Here is a 19,778-nt window from a genome sequence, read left to right as displayed (position 1 = left end):
ATGTGTTTAAAGGTTTGTGTGACTTTGGAAACAACAAAGCCCAGAAAGCTTGACAGTCTAATGTCCAAACAAGGAGAGAGTCAGTGTACCGTACACATTTCCAGCTGCTTGCTCACACACACACACACACACACACACACACACACACACACACACACAGTCCCACACACAAGTCCCACCATCACACATGCCCCATTCACTGTAAATTACGCTACTGCTGACAAGCTATACACAATATGTGTGTTGCAGCTCACACACACCATGCAGGTGCTTTAAAAGGAGTCCTTCAGTATGTTTTATTTCCTGAATATGCTGTTTCTCGGTACTTGCTCCCAGTTGTCTCTCTCCATCTGTCTCCCCATATCTGTCTATTTGTCTCATTGCTCCTCTAGTCTGCCTCTGCCCATCTGTCTGTCTCCTCTTGCCTCCTTGCCTTCGTTTTCTTGTTATACTCAAGCTCTTTCTCTGTCTCTTTAGTTCACCTTGAGATGTCTTTCTTTCACAGTCCCTATGTGTTTTTCATCATCCCCCATTTCCACACTCTTGGTATGTAGGTTTGTTCCTTCCTGTGCCCTTGCGACGCCCACTTGCTCTCTCTCTCGCTCATTCCAGGCTCTACTCTTTCCTCTCTTTCCCAATATTCCATCAATCATTCCTCTCTCCTTTCCTCCTTATCGCTCTCTCTCTCTCTCTCTCTGGTACAGTGCAGAGTGCTGAGTGGTTCACTATGTGGTTGCTATAGTGACGGTAGCAGGGAGTGGGGGATGTGCTGCTAATTTAAAGACCCACCAGGGCCTTTGGCCATTGATACAGTGCTAAAGAGCTAGCGTTAGTTTTTTTCCGTATCCTACGGTAATTATTATTAAGCGTTATATAAAGGTTACACCGTCTGCCGCTTGAACCGAGAAACATCTCTTGCTGTTATACTACAGTAAAGTGCCGTTGAGTTTGATCAAGAGTCATAACTGTCCTACTTAGCGCAGCGCAAATGTTCACCATATGTCCATTAAAACCAGTGCTAGACGGCACTGAGCTAACATTCGCCTCTCTGATTCACAGCACAAATTATTTCCCATTATTCTCTTCACATTCATTTTCTCTGTAGTGATTTCAAGAAATTCTTTCATTAGTGAAGTACTCTATGTCATGAACCAAATCAGCCAGCTCCAGAATGAATCACAACATTATGAACCTTGATTTGAAAACAAAGATATTGAAGAGAAAATGCACAAGGCTGTGTATTTAAATTATTTTTTGAGGTAATAAACTATGCATCCCTTTGAAGAATTGAGAACAGTGGCGTTAAATTACTTACTTTTTTAAACAAATTATCTTTCAGAATATGTACAAATACCAAAACCTGACTGCCCATCACTGCTCTAATATTGTATAAACAACTGCTAAAGTCATTCAGAAAATTTATCAGGAATGCCTTCATCACTTTAACTCATTGTCTTTCATTTTCTCTACTTAATTAAGTCTCAGAGGGGGAAATTGTACTTGAGACTCTCCATTGTTGATAGAAAGCAAAAGCAGTTTGCAAAAGCAGTTTGTCTTTATTACTCTCTATCTTGTAAAATACACTTTTTTCAAAAGTTTGTGGTCCTGTGATTTTTTTTTTAATGAATACTTTGATTCAGCAAGAGTGCATTAAACTGATCAAAGAGGCAGTGAAGACATTTATGACCCTAAACCACAAAACCAGCCATGAGTGTAAAGATGTAAGCTGAATAAATAAGCTTTCAATTGATGTATAGTTTGTTAGAATACGACAATATTTGGCTGAGATACAACTATATGAAAATCTGTAATCTGAGGGTGCAAAAATTTTAAATATTGAGAAAATCGCCTGTAAAGTTCTCAGCAATGCGTATTACTAATCAAAAATTAAGTTTTAATATATTTATGGTAGGAAATTTACAAAATATCCTCATGGAACATGATCTTTATCCAATATCCTAAAGATTTTTGGCATAAAAGAAAAATCGATAATTGATACATTGTATTTTTGGCTATTGCTACAAATATACATGTGCTACTTAAAACTGGTTTTGTAGTCCACGGACACATTTATGATACAAAACATTTGCATTTCAAATAAATACTGTTCTTTTAAACATTCTATTCACTGAAGAATCACAAAATCACTTTTGTATTTTCCACAAACATATTAAGCAGCACAATTAAGCAGCGAAATAATAACAAATCTTTCTTGAGCAGCAAATCAGCAAATTATAATGATTTTTGAAAGATACTGAAGACTAAAGCAGCTGAAAATTCAGCTTTGCCTCACAGGAATAAATACATAAAAAAATATCAGAAAATATAAAAGTTATTTTTCATTTGAAATAATATTTCCTAATATTTTACTGTGTTTTTAAAGGAATGGTTCACCCAAAAATGAGAATTCTGTCATTAATTACTTCATTAATTAATTACGTTCATCTTCGGAACACAAATTAAGGCATTTCTGATTAAATCTGAGAGCTCTCTGACCCTCCATAGAAACCCTAGTGAAATAAATAGAATTAAAATGCATTTATTTTAAACTAAGTATAGTTCAAGTCATATTTACTGCCATATCTCTCAAGATTTACTAATGTAAAAATTATAATTAAACTTTATTTGGAGAACTACTTGTGCAAAATGCACATTTCCAAATATTAAGCCTAAAATATGTTTTAATGTCACTATTGATGAGGATTGTATGATCTTTAAATAATATCGTTCTTTAAAATAAAAAATATTTAAAGTGTACCTAAAGTATACGTCTAACAGTTTCAATTTAGCACAATGAAATATATTCAAGTATATCTTTAGTTGGACTTCAGCACTACTTCCACACAATTAAAGTGCATTAAGTACAAAATTAGCTGTTCCAATTAGGCAGACTTTAAATATACCAGTTTAGCATACTAAAAACACAATTACAGGATATTTTTATTAAGTGCATATGATGTAGATGTATTTGTAGTATACTTAGCATGAAATAAATGTATTTTAAGTATATTTATTTTTCACTAGGGCAGCAAGTCAAGGCACAGAAACATAGTAAGGACGTTGTTAAAATAGTTTTTTTGTGCACAAAGAAAACAGAAATAATGACTTTATGAAGGTCTTATGGCTTTGGAACAATATGAGGGTAAATAATTAATGACAGTATTTCCATTTTTGGGTGAACTATCCATTTAATTAAATGATTATTGGTGAGCATAAACATGTGTGTATATATCTTGTACATCTTTATAACTGAATCACAACAATGTAAAATATAGAATAGAATAATTGTTTTGTTATTTATGACCACACAGCCTGGGCTGTGGCTTATGTTTCAACAAATTTATGCAAGTTTACTGCAGAAAGACACTATGCTAAGTTACAAGGACAGTTTCCGTAGAGAAACCTGGGGTTAAGTGCTGTGCTCAAGGGCACATACTAGTTCCAGCATCGCCCCATGCAACCTTTTCGTTACCAACCCAGATCTTCTGCTACAGCTACACCACCCAATATGCTAAAAATAAGCTGAGGGACTTGCACTGAGGGCTATATGAATCATTCTTTAAGGTCTAATACAATACTGATGCAAAATACTGTATATGTAATATATAGCTCACACTATGTGCATGAAAAAGAGAGAGAAAATGTATGTGCTCATGCATCAAGACCAGCCTGCAATGAAATAACGTCATGGCTGGTTCTAGAGCAAGGTTATTGCGGTTGAAGGACGGTCTCAGTACAAGAGTGTGTGTGGATCTGTGTGTGTAGGTGTGTGTGAGGAAGGCAGCTAGACAGACTGAGGAAGATTTGTGTGCTCAGGCTGCATCTGTTGAGATGAGTGTGTGTGTGAGGCAGAAGGGTGGAGATGTTTCGCTCTAAATGGCACACTCACGTGAGTCCCATGCGTAAAGCTTCAAGGTATTTTACGTCTCATCAGGACACTCACATTGTGTGTTGTATGTCACATTAGTATGCTGCATGTGTGATTGTGGGATCACTGTTACCTGCACTCTGTTATCTGTCACTATCATCAGATGTGTCTGAGTCTGCGCTTGTGTCTGGATTTCTGAGTGTGTGTGTGTGTGTGTGTTTCTTCATTTTTCTACTGAGTAGAGATTTAAGCTTGAAAACAGCTGATAAGAGAGCATAGATGGGGATAGACGTACACAGACAGTCGTCCCAACACAAACTCTGATGGCCTTGATGCAGTATGCCCTAGTTATCATTAGCAGGGAACATATGCCTGCACACATACACACACGTGAATCAATGTTAAAAGATGAAAGATGTTCTTAAATGGCCTACACAGATATTTTCAATATTTTAGTACAGAGCCCCACACATGACTTGAATAAAAAAAAAAAAAATTAGGAACTTGTCCCATCATTATAGATTAATTGTGGCCACGTTGTGTTAATTCATTCCAACAATGTATTAATTCTGTCCCTTGTTTTAATTAAATCATTGCCTCAATTTACCCAAATTAAAACAAAGGAGCAAAGTAGTATAACGTGTCCAACAACGGAATGAAATAATTATGTTGTGTGAATGAATTCTTAATTTGGGACCACAATGTCTTTTATTTATCCCCAGCATGTCATATTCAGGGCTTCATACATAAGCCAAAATATTAGGTGTTTTTGACTTCAACTGTGGCTGACCTTGCAGATCGGCAAGATTTGTCACATTCAGTTGAAAAAGGAGCTGTCAAGTCAGATATTTTCTGCTTCCCGTAGTGACTCTTGCATGGTATGTGCGTTCTTTAGCGCAGATGAAAAGGATTAGATGCAATATTTGTAAAAAAAAACAAAAAACAGTAGGGCTATCGATTTAACACATAAAAATTAAGGCATTTAACACACCCAGCCCAGCACTGTACCTGTACATTATCTTACATTGCTTCCAGTTGCAGATGAACATGATGCAGGACATTGACTGACTGTGTGATGTAATCTAGAATGCTGTTATCCACCTTATTATTCAACACGGAAGTAAGCCTATGGGCGAGACTTCCAGTGCATTAGCAGCTATAGGGAAATAACAAGAAAGCGGTAAAACAGTTTACATTACACCCCAGTGTGTTCATAATTAAGATAATACATAAAAATAATATGGTAAGACATACCAATTTTGAATATCAAGCTGCAAAATGAGCTGTTTTGTACAGCTAACAAAAGCTGGAGGTGGATAAGACTGGAAGCCAGACCCATAAAATTTACAAATGGCTGCACCCACTCTTACGGGAAAAATAAGGTGGATATGTCCCAAAATTCCGGAATGTGAAGACAAAAAATCCTCCACATGGGCTTTTATCTTATTTCATATGATATATGTGTAATACATTTGACACACATTAGTGCAATATACAGTTAATATCTTGTACATTTTAGACACAATATTGTCTGTTTTGCTCAATTTTGCAAACGAAAACAGCTCCAAACAAAGCCACAACAGAACTGTTTTGAGTCTTGAAGCAACACACAGCACTGTTGCATTTCTCAATGAATCCTCATTTTTAAATGAATCGAGCTAATGATTCAGTGATCCATTCAAAATACAGGCTTCACTTCTGAATGAATCGGTCATTTGAACAAATCGTTAAATAAATAACTGAATTTTAGAGTATCATTTCTTTTTGGTAACATTTTATTTTGATGGTCCCTTTTGACATGTCAGCTTATTCTAACCATAACCCTACTAGTCTACTAAAACTCTACTACACTCTAATTAGAGTTAGTAGAAATGTAGATGCAATGTTACTTATAGTTATTAAAATGTGTTAAAGGGATAATCAAAATAAAGTGAAACCCTTTTTCTAATTAAAATATATTTCAATATTCATTCACAGACATTCAGATGTCAACAAGTAGCAACAAAACACTTTTCATTCATTACTCTTTTTACAGCTTCATCAGCATCTATACTACTTATATACAATAAAGTGGCATATTTTTGCATCAGTTTTATTATACATTATAACAAAGATTGCATGAAAAATGTTTTTGGTCTGTGCAGCATTACATTAAAGGGTTAGTTCACCCAAAACCGAAAATTATTATAAATTATAAATTACTCGCCCTCATGTTGTTCCAAACCCTTAAGACCTTTATTCAGCTTCAAAACACAAATTAAGATATTTTTGATAAAATCGGAGAGCTCTCTGACCCTCCATAGACAGCAACACAACTAAATGTTCCCAGGTCCAGAAAGATCGCTAAAAAAGTCCATGTGACATCAGGGGTTCAACCATAATTTAAAAAATCTACGAGAATATCTTTGTGTGCAAAGAAAAACAAAATCCTTACGATGAACACGCACTTGTGTCAGCATGCTTGCATCATTTACATATAGAGGAAGCTTATGCATGTGTCATGATACAAGATACATAATAGCAGCGAAATAATTGTTGAATAAAGTCGTTTTTGTTGTTGTTTTTTTATGCACAAAAAGTATTCTCATAGCTTCGTAAAATTGAACCCCTGATGTCACATGGACTATTTTACCGATATCCATGCTACTTTTCTTGACCAGGGAACGTGTTGCTGTCTATGGAGGGTTTGAAACGACATGAGGGTGAGCAATTACAGAATTTTCATTTTTGGGTGAACTAATCCTCCAGGTCGAGCACACCTAATGATGAAAAAGAAACATTTTAATCTAATAAAAATGACAAATTTAATCTTAAAATAAGTAGCAGGTAATTTAGAAATGCTAAATGCCTGCTAACCTCTGTGTCATATAGTAATTACTCACTATTTTGTCTTATTTTTTGTGCACGTGTGTCTGCATTTGTGAAAGGGAGTTGGAAAAGCAATTTAACACTGTGCTGTTGAATGGAAAATGAACTCTAATCCTTTTTTCTTCTCACTTTCTCTTCCTTCCCCTCTTCAATCCCATCTCGACCACTGGCTTCCTCTGCTTCTTTCTGTCACTTCTCTTCTCTCCCCCAAAGGATCCTGCTGACAGTGGTGGTGATATTCCGGATACTGATCGTGGGTATAGTGGGAGAGAAGGTGTACGAGGACGAACAGATAATGTTCATATGTAACACTCTGCAACCGGGTTGCAACCAGGCCTGCTACGATAAAGCCTTCCCCATCTCCCATATCCGTTACTGGGTTTTCCAGATCATCCTGGTGTGCACGCCCAGCCTCTGTTTTATCACTTACTCAGTGCACCAGTCTGCCAAGTACAAAGATCGCAGTTACACCCTCCTGCACGGCCCGTACATAGACCACGGACACGGACACGGGGCGAGCCGAAAGCTCCGCAACATCAACGGTATCCTGGTGCACCCGGACAGCAAAGACGAGCGTGACTGTCTGGATTTGAAAGACATTCCCAACATTCCGCAAGGGGTCACCTATTCAAAAAGTGCTAAGATTCGTCAGCAGGAGGGCATCTCCCGTTTCTACGTTATACAAGTGGTGTTCCGGAACGTTCTGGAAATCGGCTTTCTTGCTGGCCAGTACTTCCTGTACGGATTCAATGTTCCCGCCGCGTACGAGTGTGACCGCTACCCTTGCGTGAAGGAGGTTGAATGCTACGTGTCGCGCCCCACCGAGAAGACAGTTTTCCTGGTGTTCATGTTCGCAGTTAGCGGGATCTGTGTGGTGCTAAATTTGGCTGAGCTCAACCATCTGGGCTGGCGGAAGATTAAGACAGCCATCCGTGGCGTTCAGGCTCGCAGGAAGTCCATTTGTGAGATCCGGAAAAAGGATGTGTCCCACCTTTCCTCTGTGCCCAACCTGGGCCGCACCCAGTCTAGCGAATCAGCATACGTCTGACAGCGAATAGGGGAGGGGCTTAGACGAGGTTGGGAGTGGCTGATGAGGCGACGGCCACGCCCTGTGCTGCAGACTTGACAGTGCAAATTTTATGCATAGTTTGGACAGGGTGAGAGAGGGGTAAGGTGAAAACAAAAAAGCAAAAGGACCGGAGTAAATCAGATTTGGCTTTCTAAACTTTACGGAGAATAAAACTGCTTTTTCAGACTTTAACGGCAAGCGCTGGGGAACAGAGCGTGACTCATATTTACTAGACTAACACATTTACACCACACACACTTGCACACACATACACACACTGATATGCCTGAGTCCTGCTTAACAACAAAAGTCTTCCAACAGAAAAAGAGAAATTTAAGAAACAAACCTGATTCGAGTTGCTTGATGTCAAAAGGGATAGAAAGATGGTGGGATAAAGCTAGAGGGCAGCTCAGCATGTGACTCAGAAGCATTGTAAAATATGAAAAAAATGTTCTCCAGGGTCAATGCTGAGACATCCCTCATGTTTCGAACAACCCGAAAGAGAAAAAAGGAGGACAAACAAAAGAGTATAAAACTGTACCTCAGCACAGACTCCTCTACGCCTCTCCCCCACTTGCTTTCTTTCATTCTCTCTGTCTCTTTCTGCATAGTTTTATAGATATAGCTATTAAGTATACAAGGCAAGAAGAGAAACGAACATTCATCTTCTGATAAGCCACCCCCACGTTTGCCGGAGGGCCATAAGAGACTCCATCCCCCTGCAAAAACCAACATTGACACACCACAGTCCCTGGTGCAAATCCCGAAACTCCTCTGTTTCACCAACCCCCCCATTCATTACTGTACATATCTTAGAATATCGATATTGCAGCATCCATGTATTTCACACATTGAAGTGTAGCTTTTGCCATTATTTAAAAAGAATTACACATTGATTGCCAAAAAGAAAAAAAAAATGAAAGAAAGACAAAAAAAAAAAAAAAAACTAAATTGTGTTGTTTATCTGCATTTGTTCTGTAATGGACAGGAAAAATAGTGATTTTATACTATGGGCATTTCCAGACAAAGGCATGTTATGATGCATCATTAGAATGGCTAGATAGTGTTACGAGCTGTGTATAGAAACAGACTGTTTCTTTTTTGCACCCAGTATTTTTGAGGTGTATTCTGAAGCATGCGGGAGGAGATCTATAGCTCTATGGGAATGGCAGAGAGAGTCTATACTGAGTAAGGCTCCAATGCAGCAATAATATATAAATATATATATAAATTATACATAAATTTATGTCATAAAAATAAATGAATAAACTATTAAAGAAATAAATGAAATATAATGGCATAACAATTTCTTCGTCACTTGATTTTGTGCATGTGTGCACATATGTGTATTTCCGTCTAAGTGGGCATGCTATGCTGGAGGGTTTTTGTCCAGAATGCAATCACTGCAGGGATGTCCACGTATAGTCCACGTAAACCACATATTGAAGAATGCATGTTTGTGTGTGTGTGTGTGTGTGTGTGTGTGTGTACCTGCTATTCATCACGTTGTGGGGACCAAATGTCTCCACAAGGATAGTAATACCAGTAGATTTTGACCTTGTGGGGACATTTCTTAGGTCCCCATGAGGAAACAGGCTTATAAATCATGCACAATGAGTTTTTTTGAGGAAGTAAAAGTGTGCACAATCTCCTGTGAGGGCTAGGTTTAGGTGTAGGGTAGGTGTAGGGCCATAGAAAATACGGTTTGTACAGTATGAAAACCATTATGCCTATGGAATGTCCCCATAAAACATGTTTACATTTTTATGTGAATTTCTTAAAATGTAGCTGAAGGGAATGTGCAACATTATGTGTTTTTATCAATTTTGAAGACACATTACTTGAAGAAGCCTCTCTTTGTTGCGAGTAAGAGCAGAAACACATGTTTACCCCCAGGGCATTCAAGATGTAGGTGACTTTGTTTGCTCAGTAGAACACAAACAAAGATTTTTAACTCAAACAGTTGCAGTCTGTCAGTCATATAATGGCAGTCAATGGGATCCACGGCTTTGAGATGAAAAACATACACAGACAAAACCAAATTAAACCCTGCAGCTTGTGACGATACATTGATGTCTTAACACACTAAACAATCTGTCTGTGCAAGAAACTGAACAGTATTTATATAATTTTTTACCTCTGAAAGCATCAACATGCTCTGGCATAATAGATGAATGAGCGAAAGCGATCTGTTGCACGTATACGTCACTCATTGTTTACACAGAGAGATAGTGGGTACGACTGCTACTAAAAATGGTAATTACTTGTGCTTATCTTGATTGTTGCAAAAAAAGATTATGTTTGCTTGCTTGAACTCATCCAGGAGTGTTGACTTTTCAACGACTCCCAACTTTTGAGCTTGATCGACTGAAGTTATGGTTTGCTTGCTCTTTGTCACGCGCCAGCTGTTGTGAACACGCTCAGGACAGTTGGACATTGCAGTGGATCAGAGGTAAAAAATTATATAAATACTATTCAGTTTCTTGCACAGACTGATTGTTTTGTGTGTTAAGACCTCAATGTATCGTCACGAGCCACAGGGTTTAATTTGGTTTTGTCTGTGTATGTTTTTTTGACTCTCAAAGCTGTGAGTTCCACTGACTGCAATTATATGACCGACCGACTGCAACAGTTTGATTTAAAAATCTTTGTTTGTGTTCTACTGAAGAAACAAAGTCACCTACATCTTGGATGCCCTGGGGGTAAGCAAATAAACATCAAATTTAAAATTCCCTTGAAGTGCTTTGAAACACAGTGTTATTCTGTGTTGATGTAATTTCAACTGAAACAGGAAGACAGGGCGAGGTTGCTTGATATGCCCCGTCCTGTCTTCCTGTTGCAGTTGAAATGACATCAACATTATCTCTTTTTTAAATAGCAAATACTATTTTGCCTATCACAGCTTAGGCCAGAGCCATTGAGCTCAATAAAGATGCATTTGACAGCGAATGATAGCCACAATTTCATCCATATTGCTATAAAATATAGCATTCTGTGTAGAATTCAAATGGGTTCGATACGCTTTATAGTCTGATATGATCAGCTCCATGCTGCTACGGTTCGCGCGACACAGCGTGAAACCAGACTTTTTTTACCCAAATATAAGGCATATTTGTGCTGTCTGAACCATTCTCTATCCCCTATAATGTGACATTTAATGTACAGAAAATACTAATTCTGTGAACAAGTGACCGATTTCAGCTACAATAGTTATAGTGTAGGGGGCAGGGCGGATTCTAGAGAGCATCTGATTGGACAAAAGTTTTAATGAGAAGCTGAAGTGCAGGGTGATGTCATCAAAATAGTTGACATTATTGATCAGAAGTTAAAGAAACAAAGATTTGAATGCTTATATCTTGTAAATGTGAATGTTTTATCGCTTATAGATAACCTTAAGGTTAACAAATTCATACTAAAAGTAAAAAAACTTTAATTTTTTATGAGGACTTTAAATAGTCTAAATGTCATAATGTTTGTGAAAATCTAATGTTTGTGTCAATTTAATGTGATTTCTTTGACATGAGAAAACCCAGCTCAATATAGAACATACATTCAAGCTTATACATTTCTTGATTCAGAATTTGCATAAAATTGTTTGGATTGAAAACTAGTGAGCGTGAGCCACGAATCCCTGATCTTGCTTAAAACATTACCAGTAAAGTGAGAGGCTGCTAAATGAAGACATTAGAAATGAAAAGAAAATGAGTGTAGATAAGACAATGTAATGGTTGCTAAATAATGTCGAATGAGTCAGAGCTGTTCCAGAAGCTAAGTATAGATCCTATTGTCTGTGCTGCTGGCATCTCGCTTCATATGGAATACAAATGATCCTCCACTGCAACTATGTTTTATTCAGGATGAGTGCCATCTTCAAAATGATTTCAATTTTGCATTATTAACACTGTTAAATAAATGTTTGGGAATAGGTCTTCTATCATAATTATAATTTTTACTTGTAGCCATTATCAGAATGGTAATGAAATTCTCTGAGCTGTGCAAGACAAATTTGTGACCCTGGACCATAAAACCAGCCATACGGGTCAATTTTTAAGTCGAGATTTATACATAATCTGAAAGATGAAAAATTGAAATCTGAGGGTGCAAAAAATCGAAATATTGAGAAAATTACCTTTAAAGTTGTCCTAATGAAGTTCTTAGCAATATTACTAATCAAAAATTAGGTTTTGATATATTTACAGTAGAAAATTTACAAAATATCTTCATGGAACATGATCTTTACTTAATAGCCTAATGATTTTTGGGATGAAAATTTTTTTTTATAATTTTGACCCCTACAATGTATTGTTGGCTATTGCTACAAATATAACCTGCACTACTTATGACTGGTTTTGTGGTCCAGGGTCACATATAGCTTCTCAGATTACACACACAAATACAACAAACATGACAGTACCTTTTTTTTTTTTTTTTCCTTTTTCTCATGTCATCTAGCACACCTAATCATTAGAATTTTCCACAAAAAGCTAAGGGCTTTTGTCACATTATAACTTGCTTTTCTATTATAATAGGGACTTTCCATTGACTTTGTTGTTGTTACATTGAGTCAAACAGGTTTTCTTTCCACTCCCCTTAAATCTAACCCTTACATGAACTTTCTACATTTTGTTACTTTCATTTAGACAATATTTATTGAGCTGTTTTCCTCCTTTGGTCCTCAAAATGTAGGCAAAATCTGATTCAAACACACATACACACAATTATTCTTACAAAACTCTACTTTAAAAACCTGTTTGTAGTTGTAAAACACATCCAAATGGATCTCACTTGTAAACTCTGCAATGCGTGTAGTCAGTAAAGAAAACCTTTTATAGAAATAGTTGTTAAATTCATTTCAAGCTGTTTTCTTAGTATAAAATCTGCCAAGAGTGTACTTTGCATCAACACTGCGATCAGCTTTTTTTGGGTGACTCATGTCCTTACTAAGAAATGCATGCTGCTGTGAGCACCAAGTTGTGCTGAAGAACACTTAGAGTTTCAACAATACCAGAAACATCTATTATTTACACCACAACAGTGATACTGCAATCACACCCTCCTGTACACACCAAATGACTCAGCATTAAAAATTAACTCCTACTGAGAGAGAGAGAGAGAGAGAGAGAGAGAGAGAGAGAGAGAGAGAGAGAGTGAGAGAGAGAGAGAGAGAGAAAGTAAAAGGCAACGGCAGAATGTGTGCTGCTGTAAATGAAAAAAGAGAAAGTAGAAAGTAGAGCGGCATGTGTATTTGGCTGCTAAACAAGTGAAAATTAAAGATGCACAACATGAACCTGACCTTTGATCCTGCCGACCTTTGACAGTGAAGCAAAATCTATTTTGGTCTGTAACTGCAGAGCAGTAAAACAACTGTAAGCATACGAAGCACGGAACACTTGAGATGTAAGGATCAGTGTCTGTTTGCTTTGTTGTTTCCTGATGTTTTCGGACACAAACTCTTTAATTATTAAAAACAACAACATATTATAAACCAGTGCGTAAAGTGCAAGCAGTGAAAAGTGACAATAATACTAATATAATTACAAGAGAGTGCTATAGGGAATCATCAGTGCATAAGCAGGAATATTTCTAAATCGATTTTCCCTGTAATATTTCATTGTTTTATTGTTATAATCCTAATCCTAATCCTCAAATCATGTTATCTAAGTGAGGATGACATTATGAGAGACAGTTCATGGATTTGGAGGGCAAACAGAGAGGGGGACAAAGGGAAGAGAGACAGAAACAAACAGAGAGATGGTGAGAGCATTAAAAGAGATTAAAACACAAAGGAGGAAATAAACTGAACAGAATTACAGGAAAACAGTGGCACCTGTGACTAGTCATGACACTGGTTAGCATTGGTGGAGGAGAGCATCAAATAAAGTCATGTGATCAAAGAGAGAATCATCACTGCTGGTTTTTGTTTAATTGAACATCATCAATGAAATGAACAGGGTTCAAATAAATATTAATTGACAACAACAATAACATAACACTATTCATCAAAGGATTAGTTCACTTCCAGAATAAAAAATTACTGATAATTTACTCCATGTCATCCAGGATGTTCATGCCTTTCTTTCTTCAGTTGCAAAGAAGTTTTTTGAGGAATAATTCCAGGATTTTTCTCCATATAGTGGACTTCAATGATTCCCAACAGTTTGAACTCGATCCCAGCCAAGGAATAAAGGTCTTATCCAGTGAAACCATCTGTCATTTTCTAAAAAAATTAATAAATAAATATAACATTCTATACTTTTTAACCACAAATGCTCGTCTTGCACTAGCATGACTTCAGGCATTACGTAAACATGTTGAAAAGGTCACAGATGACGAAGGCGGAAGTACCGATCCAGTGTTCACAAAGTGAACATGCAAAGGTCAAACACCCTTTACAAAAAAAAAGGTAAAACAATGATATCGGACGATTTTAAAGAGTTTTTTGGCCTAAATGTGATGTTTCCAACGTGATTATGTAATGCGTTAAGTCTTGACCCGCATCGCAGGGCTAGTGCAAGACAAGCAATTGTGGTTAAAAAATGTGACCCTGGACCACAAAACCAGTCTTAAGTCGCTGGGGTATATTTGTAGCAATAGCCAAAAATACATTGTATGGGTCAAAATTATAGATTTTTCTTTTATGTCAAAAATAATTAGGAAATTAAGTAAAGATCATGTTCCATGAAGATTTTTTGTAAAATTCCTACTGTAAACATATCAAAATGTAATTTTTGATTAGTAATATCCATTGCTAAGAACTTAATTTGGAGAACTTTAAAGGTGATTTTCTCAGTATTTTGATTTTTTGCACCCTTAGATTTCAGATTTTCAAATAGATGTATCTCGGCCAAACGTTGTCCTATCCTAACAAACTATACATCAATAGAAAGCTTATTTACTGAGCTTTCATATGATGTATATATCTCAGTTTTGTAAAATTTAACCTTATGACTGGTTTTGTGGGCCAGGGTCACAAATATATACATAATCAAAAAATATATATTTTGATTTCACTTATTCCTTGGCTGAGATTGTGTAGAGCCCTTTGAAGCTGCATCTGCAATTTGGAAGTTCAAACCACTGGGAACCATTGAAGTGCACTACACTCTTAAAAGTAAAGGTTCTTTATTGGCATTGATGATTCCATGAAAAACCTTGAACATCCTTGGAAACTTTCAAATGCAGGAAAGGTTATTTAGTTTTTTAAATGTTCTTCAAAATGGTTCTTTCAAGAACCTGTTCACTGAAAGGTTCTTAAGGGAACCAAAAATAGTTCTTCTATGGCATCACCAAAAAAAAAAACACCCCTTTGGAGCCTTTATTTTTAAGTGTATATGAAGAAAAATCCTGGAATGTTTTCCTCAAAAACCTTAACTTCTTTGCTACTGAAGAAAGAAAGACATTTTGGATGATATGGGGGTGAGTAAACTATCGGGAAATCTTTATTCTTGAAGAGAACTAATCTTTTAAATGATATACAACACCCAAACATTGTTAAACCTGCAAAAGCATTTCACTTGTGTGTGAATATAATAAAATTGATAACGTTTAGCTTTAACTGTAATGGAATTGACCTGAAAATCCATTAATGAATACATCAATGCAATGAGAACCACAGTAAAATGAAAAATCAATATATTGAAATCAATCAGTATATTTATACTGGCACAGAGAAGTCACACACACACACACACACACACACACACACACACACACACACACACACACACACACACACACACACACACACACACACACACACACACACACACACACACACACACACACACACACACACACACACACAGAATGCAGTCTTTCCCACATTTAGATACAAAATGCCTTTGAAAGCACAAATGTTAAAGATCAAAAAGAATTTCTTTCTAAGTGATATGAGGAGAAGAGATTCACCATAGAGAGAGCGAGATGAAGGAAGAAAGGAGAAGAAAAGGGAATCAGAAAGAATCACATCAGAGAAGGAAAGCAGACCTAAGTGCTCACAGCTAATCTGCTGTGCCCCAACTCCCAGACAAAACCGCACAGTCATGCATACACACATAACCGCTTAACACACTGTCACTTCAGCTTCTCATGTTCAGTGCTTTAAGTATACTAGACCTCTCATGAATTTCCCCCGTGTCTGCCAGTGTGCTTTTAAGATGGTTTTCCTAAATCTGAATCTGAGGTATTAACACAATACCTTTCTACCACACACAACCTAAAAAAACTAACTGTGTTTTCCTCAGAATGCAAACACCAGAATGATATATTCTCTGGAGCAAGAACCACAGTGTGATAAAAGTGTGTTCAGACTGGCATATAACAGCAAACAGCATCAAATATTTACCAGGAGAGGGAAAGTCACAGTCTCATCCCAGCTGTACTTGAGCAGCAGAACCAGACATTACGGCCCTTACATGACTCATGTGAATGATAAAGACAGAGCAGGAGAGAGATCAAGTTAGAGAGCGATGATAGATAGAGACAGTAAAGATGTTCTGACATTCAGAAAAGGATCTTGAGGCAAAGACTACCGGGTACACCCATCAACAACACACACACATAAAAGTCCACATATATAAACCCCATGAAATCAAAACGATCTACAAGACAAGTAAGAGTACGTAACATGAGCCTAATTGCTAGTAAAACGAAGCCTTTTATATGGTCCACCCAAACTTTTAAGTCAACACAGGACAAGCTGCACTTGCCATTTCATGCAATTTTTTTTTGTATTAACGCAGAAGTAAGCCTATGGGTGAGATTTCCGGTTCATTAGCCTCTATAGGGAATAAACGAGAAGAATAACAGTGTGCAGTAAACAATAAAACAGTTTGCAATACAAACCAGTGTGCTCATAATTAAGATAATACATTAAAATAATGTGGTAAGACACACCAATTTGCAATATCAAGCAGCAAAATAGCTGGATGCGGATGAGACCGGAAGCCAGACATATACACAACATACTATTTAAGCTCTGCTTTTTTGTCAGGCAGTGGCCTACCAAATTTATTTTTTTATTACGAATGTACAGTAAGCTATTTCCTATGAATGTGCGAGACTGTTTTTGTAGAGCTAAAATAACTGGAGGTGGCTGACAACGGAAGCCTTGCACATTCAAGTTACAAATGGCCAAGTCTGCTCTTAGGTTAAAAATAATGTGGACAGAGTGGCTTAGCTTTTCAGTGCTAGATTGATTTATCAATGGTGCAGAATAACCTACACGTGGACAGACCATCAAGATGCCCTTTTGGCAGGTGTGACTGCAAGCAAACATAAACAGAGATTGACCACCAAGGTCACTGCAAGGTAACATGGCGAGAGTTGCTAACATGAGTTCTGTGAGCAAAGATGTGATTGGTGAGTTTTTAAAGAGTGGACCAGTGAACCAGTGAACGCTAGAGGTGTGTTGCTCATTATCAGTCTTAATTAGGTCACCTCTGCACTTATAATCAACGGGTCACTGAGAGTAATTTGTTTATTTTCGATAACTCTTCATTTAGCTTCTATAGAGGACTGAAGGGTACATGAAGGATAGCATAAAAATAGGATTTTTATCTAGGGGATGGCTGGAAAGGTACTGCAGTTGGTGAACGCAGAGATGATATTTTAAGCATGCATAGATGAGTTTCATAACATATCTAATAATTTAATCAGCTGTTTTAGTTGATTAATAAAATTAACTGAATAACCCATTTTAATTTGTGAGAGGTTAACAGGTAGGGAACAGGGTGTGTTTTTAATAGAGTGTTTTGAAGCGTCATCAATTGGCCATATTTTAAATAATACTGCTTTTATGTATCTTTACCACCTATTAACCCTAGTTTGTCAAATATTGCACCCTTTCCTGCTTACTTAGTTCTTCTCAATATGATTTAACAGCTTCCACATGTTTTTTCCGTGGTTTAGACGGCACCAATTAGCAGAACGACATATTCAGTAGTACATTAACCGTGCAATCCATGCTGTCTGAGTCCATCTGAGTATCACTGATATGGCCGCACATCCGGGTAACTGACCAAACAGTGATGTAAGTGCAAACCCTTTATATAGTAATTTTTGTTTTAATGATGTGCAAGTAAACATATTTACTTAAGTTAGAAAATTTCCCTTATAAAAAGGTAAAAATAAAAATCCATTTAAAGGAATAGTTTACCCAAAAATGAAAATTCTGTCATTAATTATTCACTCTCATGTCGTTCCAAACCTGTAAGACTTTTGTTCATTTTCAGAACACAAATTAATGCATACATGTGTGGCAGCACTCTCATAAATGCATGTAAAAGACTTACAGAGAAGAGAATAAACTGTTAAATAAAGTCATTCTTTTTGTTTTCGTAGCTTCATAACTTTACAGTTGAATCACTGATGTCACATGGACTATTTTATCAATGTCCTTACTACCTTTCTGGGCATTCAATTTGTCAGTTGCTCAGATTTCAGATCTCAGATTTCATCAAAAATATCTTAATTTGTGTAACGAAGATGAACGAAGGTCTGCCAGGTTTGGAATGACATGAGGGTGAGTAATTAATGATAGAATTTTTATTTTTGGGTGAACTATTCCTTTAATTAGGGACTCAAAATCTAAGGCTAACAACCAAATCATAGCTGTAAACAATATTGTGATACTGTGAATACTGTCTTACAAAAGTGAAAGACATGAACTTATATACACTGGGGGAAAAAATGATAAGTAATGATACACACCTGAACTAAATGACAACAAACTAGTCAGGGAGAAAATGGTGCCCATGAAAACAAAGTTCAAACAGTGTGAGAGCATGACAACACCATTATACAAAAAATCATCATATCATCATCTTGGTATCAAAACAATGGAAGTCAATGGAAAGCCCCTGCCAAAAAAACGAGTGTGCAAACTGTACTAGAGAGCTGCAAGGGTGAAACGAAGGGAGAGAGCACAAGATGGCGGTGTCTCTGTGAATTATAGGACAGGAGCAGTCAGGTATAACAGCAGCTGGAACAGTGTTGCATAACGCAAATACAGCTCACCTTATCACATTCAAATAGAGAGCTTCATCATCACTATCAGCAACCCTACGTTTGTGTGCACTTTAACTGAACATACACAGACTGCATAGAGCCTGGCTTTCATACACACTAATATTCTACTGGGAGGTAAAATATGTGATGAGTATTTGATGATACACACACCTAGATGACAAAACAATGGTCGCTGTTATCCTGAACAGAGGGTGTTAATCATAGTGGACTCCATGGGTCTGGTTCAGAGTCCTCTGCAATGCTGAGATGGACTCTGACTGTGTGGGCTGAGCTAGTTTTCCTCTACTAAACATTCACAAGCTAGCACACCGTTTCAAGTCCAGAGGCTTTTTATGCTGTAAACAAACCAAGCAGTTTAAAATATTCTTTCTAAACACCATAAAATGGCACTCCAGGCATGGGGTCCTTTTGTGCAGTCTGGATACAATTCCCTAGTTACAGGGCTGGGATGTATTTTTACAAGTGTATTGTTCTTTTGTGTGGGAATGTTGACTGTATATAGCGCAGTGCAGCACTCTGCAGTGCCAATTCAGAGTTAATATATTACTGAGAGTGTTACTGAGATTAGGAGCCTCTTATAGTCTGTGTGTAAAGCGATGCGTGCGTGCGTGCGTGCGTGCGTGCGTGTGTGTGTGTGTGTGTGTGCGCGTGTGCGTCTTGAGGAATGACCAGAGAAAAGTGCAGTGGCAGCAGATCTGGTCTGCAGCTCAGCACTCACCATCAGCCCCCCTGTCAAAGCTCAACCCCACCCGTACAAAGGGATTCTCCTTCAGCTCCTCGCTTCCATTTAAATAATCGGCATGTTCATCCTAGGCAAATTTAAACAGTACAGGATAATGCTGAAGAGCCCCATCTCTTTCACTTCTAAAATCACACACAAAAAAGGCTTTTAAATACACATTTTTAAAAGGGCAATGCAGGCAGGCTAGGAATTAAAGATGACTG

General features: G+C 37.3%; 1 protein-coding gene across 1 annotated transcript in view; it reads left to right on the top strand.

Annotated features, from left to right (window-relative positions):
• gjd1a (gap junction protein delta 1a) overlaps positions 1–8,417 on the top strand; it is a 17,066-nt gene extending 8,649 nt beyond the window's left edge. The window contains exon 2 of the mRNA XM_073839628.1: positions 6,950–8,417. Within this exon, the coding sequence (XP_073695729.1) occupies positions 6,950–7,784 (835 nt within the window). The 3' untranslated portion in view covers positions 7,785–8,417. The remainder of the gene's footprint in view (positions 1–6,949) is intronic.
• Positions 8,418–19,778: the final 11,361 nt, after the last annotated feature.

This window comes from Garra rufa, chromosome 5 (assembly GCF_049309525.1).
Source record: "Garra rufa chromosome 5, GarRuf1.0, whole genome shotgun sequence".
In the NCBI taxonomy this organism is placed as follows: domain Eukaryota; kingdom Metazoa; phylum Chordata; class Actinopteri; order Cypriniformes; family Cyprinidae; genus Garra; species Garra rufa.
This window is presented reverse-complemented; position numbering and strand designations above follow the sequence as displayed.